The sequence below is a fragment of the Varanus komodoensis genome, unplaced genomic scaffold, assembly GCF_004798865.1.
Source record: "Varanus komodoensis strain SLA01 unplaced genomic scaffold, ASM479886v1 scaffold8, whole genome shotgun sequence".
NCBI classification, from domain to species: Eukaryota; Metazoa; Chordata; class Lepidosauria; order Squamata; family Varanidae; genus Varanus; species Varanus komodoensis.
In genome coordinates, this window is record NW_025336481.1 from 3,702,291 (window position 1) to 3,710,742 (window position 8,452).

At 51.8% G+C, this 8,452-nt stretch overlaps 1 protein-coding gene across 1 annotated transcript in view; it reads right to left on the bottom strand.

The window, feature by feature from the left end:
• The window catches only part of UCKL1 (uridine-cytidine kinase 1 like 1), a 58,006-nt gene extending 56,722 nt beyond the window's left edge, over positions 1-1,284 (bottom strand). The window contains exon 1 of the mRNA XM_044454825.1: positions 1,170-1,284. Within this exon, the coding sequence (XP_044310760.1) occupies positions 1,170-1,246 (77 nt within the window). The 5' untranslated portion in view covers positions 1,247-1,284. The remainder of the gene's footprint in view (positions 1-1,169) is intronic.
• Positions 1,285-8,452: the final 7,168 nt, after the last annotated feature.

Below are 8,452 nucleotides of genomic sequence, written 5' to 3' on the forward strand. Positions count from 1 at the left end.
AAGGGAGAAGGCATGCCCGTTTTGGGATCTGCTCAGGATCATCTCAAGAATGCTGCTGGTGGCTCCAGGAGATGGATTGTGAGGAGATGCAGCTACTCTGGTCTGACCTCCCACAGAAACTTCTCTGATGCACATGGAGAAAGTACTGACTGGGTTCAGACAACACAATAACCTGCATCAAGGGTTGAGTGTGGATTGTCACAGAGCCATGAGCTGTTGTTGAAATGTGGGTTATCACTATTTCCAAAACCAGTAGCATGAACGATTTGTTAATCAACACAGTTTACAACCCAACAACAAACCATGGGTTCGCTGCAAGGCTTGCTCACAGTTCCCAAACCCTGGTTTGTAAGTGCAGCTGACATCAGATAATACAATAACCCACAATCAAGGGTTGGGTATGCATTGAGGGTAGGCTCTTGCTGAACTACATGCTGTCATTGAACCTGGGTAAGATATGCAACCATGATGAACAGCCGACAGTTCACAACCCAGTAACAAACCCCGGGCTTCCTTCATGGGTTGTTTATGGCTAACAAATCACGGCTTGTTAGAATTAACATCATTGCACTGCAGTCGTACCACACCATTCTTCCTCTTGTCAGGAACTCAAGGTGGCTTACATGGTTCTCCTCCTCTTCATTCCATCCTAACAACAACCTTGTGAGGTAGGCTAGGCTGAGAGTCTGTGACTGACCCAAAGTTGCTCCACGGCTGAGTAGGGACTAGAACCCAAATCTCCCAGTCCAACACTATCACCACCGCACCGCACCAGCTCTCATGGCAGGGTCCAGACAATATGATCACCCACCTTCAAAGGGTGAGCATGGGCTGCGCATGGGTTGTTGCTGAAACACAGACTGTTGCTAAAGGGTGGGTTATCTTGGCAAGACAGCCCGTAGTGGCAAACAACCCATCATTCACAAGTCAACCACCACCCCGGTCCGGCTTCCCGGGTCGATGGCAGCCCACAAGCCGTGGCTTATGAGCCCTGCCGGATCCCGATGAATCCCTCACCCACGCTTCCTCCACAGGGTTTACGGGATGTCCGAGCGCCCTGCCCTGCCCTGCCCGTGAATCTCTCCCTTCCCCGCCAGAAGCACCCGCGCCCGCCCGGCGCATCCTCGGCCCCCCGCCGCACCTGCGCGGCGGGGCGGGGCGGCGCTCACCTGTCCTCGCCCAGGTCGCCCCTCGCCGCCGCGTCGGCCGCCCCGCGCCCCGCATCCGCCGCGCTCGCCGCAGCCATTGCGCCTCGCGATCAGCTGCCGAGACGGGCAGCGCCGGCGAGAAGGCGGGCGGCGGGAGCCCTCGTTGCGCCGCCGCCGCCGCGCGCGCGGCTTCACGGGAGCCGTAGTTCGCCCGCGGGCCGGAGCCGCCCGAGCCCGGCGCGGCGGCCCGCGGGAGGACTACAAACCCCCGGAAGCGCTGCGGCGAGGTGCATGGCGGGAGTGGTAGTTCTTTGGAAGGGCCGCGGGAGCCGCGCGCCGAGGAAAGGAAACCGAAAGATTTCGCCGGAGCGGAGGAAGGTGCGGGCAGGGCGGTTTGCATCTTTCCGAGACGTGCGAATAGCCCGCGAGCAGATGCTTCGCATGCAAGCAGCAGAGCTCCGGAAAAGAGCATAACCAAAATAGTATTAATTTACCTGTGATGGTGGAAGCTGGTGGCCAAAAAAGAACTTTGCAGATTGAGGCTTTTAACGTGTGTGCCGGGAATGCGTAAGGATTCCCAGGAAGACTGTCAGACCGATTGAGTTCTGCCTGTATCCTGGAGAATCTCTCCATGGGTGTTTGAACAAGGATCCCTCCCTGATTCCAGTTTAGGGCCATGATCCGACACATGTTCAGACGGAAAAAACGTTCTGCAGCCCCCGGAATCTACGTTCGGAGTACTATGACATTTTTATGTCTAAGACTGCATGGCACGATGCCCTAAATGTATTTAGTCTGTCAGTCTAACCCAACATGGTGCCCTCCAGATGCATTGGTCTCTGGCTGGGTGCCCTCCAGATATACTTTTTTATATATTTTATTTATTTATTAAAACATTTCTATGCCACCCCTTGCCGAAGCCTCGGGGCGGCTCACAGCATAGAATAAAATACACAATAAATTAAGACAATAACAATTAAAATATATACATTAGAATAAAATAAGCCGCCCTGGCCAAATAAAATTCAATAGTATTAACATCTAAAATGCTGCTTGAATAAAAAGGTCTTCGCCTGGCGCCGAAAAACAAATAACGACGGCGCCAGGCAGACCTCTCTGGGGAGCGCATTCCATAACTTAGGCGCCACCGCTGAGAAAGCCCTCCTCCGAGTAGCCACCCTCCTAATTTCCTTCACTGGTAATGCAACACTTCAGCCCAGCCAACAGTTCTGGAAGGCACCAGGTCTGGGAAGGCTCACTGCCGTTAAGTCGAAGAAAAACCAGCTCCCATCCTGCTGGAGGGATCCTGTGGGCAGCTGGTTCGGACCGTGTGCATGGAGGGCTGGACCTTGGGTCTGATCCAGCAGGGCTTTTCTTGCTCTCTTTATTAATGTATTTTTGCTTTCACCCTCCCCTTCCATCCCTTTGCAAGGAAGCCGGGGGCTTGTCTGGTCGGCCTCTTCTCTGTTTGATCCTCACAGCAGCCCTGTGAGGTGGCTGAGGCTGAGAGTCAGGAGCTGGCCAAGGCTGCCCAGGAGCTTCACGCCGAGTGGGGACTGCCATCCTCACAGGGCTTTTCTGCCCCGATGTGTGTCTGTCCTAAAGGAAAGCTTACCTGTCCCTCCCCATATTCCCCAGCAAAGTGGCACCGAAGCGGCAGAGCCGACTGCAGGCAGAGCCACTGTCCCCTAACCCCAGAGCTGCTATTCCAGTCTGTGGTCTCAGCCAAATGGCGGCTAGGAGGCCTTCATTGCCGCCCCGTCCTGTCCCGTTCCTGCCAGAGCGGCTGCAGGTATTTATGTTGCGCGGTTGTGCCATGGGGTCCACACGGGACTTTGGGAGTGTGCAGCCTGCGAGAAGTACCGATGCACAGACCTCTGGTTCTGGGGCCTTGTTAGACATTTGTCCAGGCACGGAGCGACGCGTCTCTCAAGTTCCTGAAAGGCAAAGGGTTAACTCTGTCTCCAAAATGCGCACACGCTGCAAGCATGCCTCGCATTCAGCCAAGCTCTGGCAGCACAAAACGCCCTTCCTATAAAAAGACATTCACACACTGGCTCCTCCTGGCCTGATGCTAGAGAGCAAGAGAACCCGTGGCTTCCCCACCCGCAACTGCCATGGGAATAGCAAACCAGAATACAGTATCTGCCATTGCAGAAAACACAAATGCGCCAGCGGAGGCCAAGAAGGGAGCAGCGCCTGTTTCCTGGCCTCTTGCTGGCACTCTGCAGCTGTCTGGGGAGCGTCTGCCTTGTGGGGGTTAAAAGATGGGCAGAACATCGAGGGGCCCCGAGGCGGATCTCCGTGAGTGACGGAAAGCTTTGCTGTGGGGATGACGTGTCACGTGCATGAGGATCCCTTGCACCTGAGTCATTTGCCTTGTTCTCCCCAGGCTCAGCATTTTGTGTCCATTTTGGGAAGCAGCGCAGCAGCATTGAGGAAGGCAATGGATCCCGTGATTCTGGAGAGGTAGTGTGGTGTAGTGGTTAGAGTGCTGGGACTCAAGCGATCAGCCCACTTGAGTATGAAGCCCATTGTGTGCCTTTGGGCCAATCCCAAACTCGGATCCTAAGCTACATCACAGGGTTGCGGTGAGGATGAGACAGAGAAGAAGGGGACCTTCCTGAAAGAGGGGAAAAGGCAGGAAATAAATGTAATAATAATAGTAGATAACTGAATGAAAGCACAGGCTGGATGTCTGCAATGCATGTGGTACCACCCACAAAGGTGGACTGGGAACTGCAAGTCAGTACATATTCAAATGCAGGTGCTCTCAGGCACAGGGACTGTACCTCACCGAAGTGCAAGGACTTCCAATGGCCGGCGCTCTGGGATCCACCTTTGAAGCCTTACCTGACTTGGAATCCCGGTGCTTCCAGAAATACCTCCTTCCATAGGAAGATACCTGGACTGTGACCATTGGTCAGCACTGTCAACACTCACTGGCAGCCACTGTCTGAGCCGTCAACCAGCACACTTTCCCAACCCCATGGGACCCCCCCTTCTACATTAATTCCCCCCTGCACTGCCATAGTCGTCAAAGGCCCTTCTCTGATCCTTGCGATTAAAAAGGCCTTCCGATCTGGGACATGCCACAAATTCAGCTCTTGTCACTCTTTGGTCACCTGCTTTTCTAAGGTGCTAGTCAAAGACTTTTGCTTTTCTTGGGCTTTCCTTATCTGAATATTCTTTTTATTACTGCTTTTATTCTGCTGGTTTATTTGCCATCTGATGGGGGGGTGCTTTTATGCTTTTATATTTGTGAAGTAAATCACCCCGGCGATCTTTGTACAAAAAGATGGGGTGGCCCTCAAGGCAAATCTCTGTTTAATAAACAGTGCTGTGGAATTTATTTATTTATTTTATTTATTTTTATTTATTAAAACATTTATATGCTGCCCCATTCGCCGAAGCCTCGGGGCGGCTTACAACATAATAAAAATTACAATAATAATATAAAATATAAACTAACAATATAAAGTAAATAATAATATAAAAGAAGTCGCCCTGGCCAGATAAATAAGCAAATACTGTTAACAATTAAAATGACGCTTAAATAAAAAGGTCTTTGCCTGGTGCCGAAAAACAAATAACGACGGTGCCAGGCAGACCTCTCTGGGGAGCACATTCCATAGATTGGGCACCACCACAGAGAAAGCTCTCCTCCGAGTACCCACCCTCCTAATTTCTTTCACGGAGGGTTCCCGGAGAAGGGCCTCTCCTGCCGATCTCAGGGGGCGGCTGGGCATATATGGATGTAAGCGTTCCTTCAGGTAACCAGGACCCAAGCCGTTTAGGGCTTTATAGGTCATCACCAACACCTTGAATTGGGCCCGGACTTCAATGGGAAGCCAGTGAAGCTGACGGAGGACTGGAGCCGTGTGAACATAATGCCCAGTCCCCATCAGCAGCCTGGCCGCTCTATTTTGAACCAACTGAAGTATCCGGACCGTCTTCAAGGGTAGCCCCACGTAAAGTGCGTTACAGAAGTCCAGACGGGAAGTCACCAGCGCGTGTGTCACTGTCGCCTCTGGATCGAAGCAGCTGCACGAGCCTTTGAGAGCTGGTCCTGCATGTGCTGTCGCCTTTGGAAAGGCAGTGCAAGCACAAAGTGGCCTTCTCAGCAGTGGCCCCGATGGGACTCAAGCAACCAGGCCATCTTTCTTTGAACTGTGTTCCACTGCCAAGGGACTGCCTTGACCCTGCTGTTGCTCAATTTTAGTTATCAACTGTTTTCGTTTTTGGCATGTTTCCTGCTGCTTTTGGCTTGTTAGCATATTCCGGCTATGGGGAAGTATAGAAATGCACATGCCTGTAATAGTTAGTTTTATTAGCTTGCATCCTTCTGTCAGCAGAAGGGCGTAATTAATGGCGCCAGTTTTTCCTTCCATGCTGCAGCTTCTCTGTGCGCCCCCAAATCTGTTTGTAAGCTACTTCAAATGATTCTTTGAGCAGTGGAGGTGGAATGAGAAAAGGTGGGTAATTTTAGCATAAGCAAAAATATATAGGCAACCATTATTCAGGTCCCTGGTCCTTAGCAGTGATTCACAGTTACCTGCAGCAGTATGGATGGTGTTTCTGCCCCTGTCATGGTGGTATTTCATGTACAAGGAGCAGCCAGGTCTAAGGCCCTCCTCTCTTTAGCAGATATTTATCTATTGGATTTATATCTCACCTTTTTGTTACAACCAACTCAGAGTGGCTTACATCGTTCTCCTCTACCTGTGTTCACTCTTATCCCCACAACAACAACCCTGTGAGGTAGGTTGGACTGAGTCTGTGACTGGCCCAAGGTCCCCCAGTTGGCTGCATCACTAAGCGGGGACTCGAACCCAGATTGCCAGAGTTCCAGTCCTGTACTCTGAACCACTGCGCCACACTGGTTTTAGAAGCTGGATAGTTTAAAAGGGTGCCTAATGAATTGGGATGCAGCTTAAAATCAGGATGGTTGGCTATATGGCAACAAAGGGCAGCCATTTCCTTTTAGGAGAGTCTTGTCAGGCCCAGGGTTCGGCTGCAGCATCAGGAGGGGCGGCAGGGGGGATGGAGCCGAATGGAAGTCTTGGAGTGATGCTTGGAGGGCCAGAAGCAAATGATGGTGATTATTTCATTTCTATACTGCCTCATTCCACTCATATGCAGATTAAGTTGATCAGTTAGAAGTTATGCAGTCAGTGAACTAAGACTGCCTTAACGGGTTGATAATCCAATGCACAGATAATGATGTGGATTTTTCACACAGACTGTCATCACTGGGCGTGGAGAGAGTGACATTTGCCCACCTTGGCTCTGTCCACATGGCGGTGTCTTCACTCACCTTACCAGAGCAGTGGTTGGTGGCACCACACGTGGATCTTCTGAAGTAATCATTTCTCCTGTGTGGCGCTATGACCTGGCTGCATCCAAAGGCCTCCCTTCAGATTGTCTTTGGAAAGGATATGTTGAAAGGCGGCCACCTAGGTAAGTTCAGGTTTGCGTGCGCACACACACATTCAGTAAATTGGAAATAAACAAAATAGTAAGTGAACAACCAAAAACCCAGGATGCAGCTTTGGTTCTGTTTCTGGAAAGAATTGCCATTGTGGGATCAAAATAAAATCTGCCTTACTCTGATGTTGGACCAGCTCTATCTAGGCCAAGGTTCAAATCTTTCTTGGCCCAGCTTGTGTTTACAAAAGGTCTTTTCACTTGACACTTCCCAGAAGCAGTGACTACTGTACTGCCCTGTGAACAGCTGAGTGGATCCCTGATCCATGTGGCTGTGAAACTACAGCGCCCCCTGTGGCTTTGAAGGAATTGTACAGAGGGTGTCTTCCCTGCAGACTAGCCCTCTTGCAATTGCAATGCATTCCAATGTGCCTACTCAAAATGATGGACACCCACCTGAGAGGGATGGTCTTACTTCAGTCCTGCATTGAGCAGGGGGTCGGACTCGATGGGCCTCTGGCCTCTTTCAGCTCTGATGATGATGCTCGTCCATCATTTTCGATGAGGGCCTTGACATCTAACAGGTTGTGAGCTGTCCATGGTGTGTCCGCAGGTGGCTGATAAGGCCGATACGGGCACGGAGTGTTCTGCCACATGTCGGGCGGACATGTGTGGGCACCACTGTTGCAGCGTTTGCAACTCTGGCTTTACGGAGCGCTCGCTTCTCTTGTGCTACGGTTGTCCTTCTGGCTTCAGAAGCTTGGCAGCCTTGGTGGATCAGCGTGCACCATGTCGATCGGTCTTGTGCCCGGGTCTCCCAGGAGGTGGTGTCGATAACCAGGGACCTGAGAGAGGCTCTCAGCGTGTCTTTGTATCGCTTCTTTTGTCCCGCGGGCGATTGCTTTCCTTGAGACAGCTCACCATAGAAGAGCTGTTTGGTCTGGCATCCTTGCAACATGGCCCGCCCAGCGTGTCTGGGCTTCCACCAGCAGGGTGTGAACTGACGGCAGGCCTGCTCTGGAGAGGACCTCTGTGTCTGGCACCTTGTCCTGCCACCGGATCCTCAAAAGTCTGCAGAGGCAAGTCGTGTGGAAGTGGTTCAGTTGCCTAGTGTGCCTCCTGTATACCGTCCAAGTCTCACTGGCATACATCAGGGTAGTTAGCACTACTGCTTGGTAAACTTTAAGCTTTGTAGCAAGGCTTATTCCACGGCGGTCCCACACTTTGGTCTGCAGTCTGCCGAATGCAGAGCTTGCCTTGGCGATTCTGCAGTTGACCTCGATGTCAGTTGTCACTGCGTGGGAAAGGGTGCTGCCAAGGCATGTAAATTGGCCCACTGCTTGCAGCTTTTGTCCCTTCACTGTGACGGTGGGCTCTTGGTGTTGGGCTTTCGGAGCTGGCTGATGCATCACTTTGGTTTATCTGTGTTGATGAGGAGGCCGAAGTTGTCGCATGCTGCTGCGAATTTGTCCATGCTGGCTTGCATTTCCTGCTCTGATCCAGCATTCAGGGCACAGTCGTCAGCAAAAAGGAGGTCTCGTAGCACAGTCTCCTTTATCTTGGTGACAGCCTGGAGTCTTCACAGGTTGAACAGTTTCCCGTCGGTCCTGTATCTCAGGCTGACTCCCAAGGAACTGTTCTGAAAGGCGTCTGTCAGCATGGCTGAAAACATGATGCTGAACAGGGTCGGTGCCAGCACGCACCCTTGCTTGACGCCGTTTGTGACGGCAAAGGCCTCTGAAGCTTCTCTGTCGTCCAAAATACGAGCCGTCATGCCTTCATGGAACTGACGTACCATCAGGATGACTCTGTCAGGGCACCCAAACTTAGACATGATGCGCCACAGACCTTCGCGACGGACCATGTCAAAAGCCTTG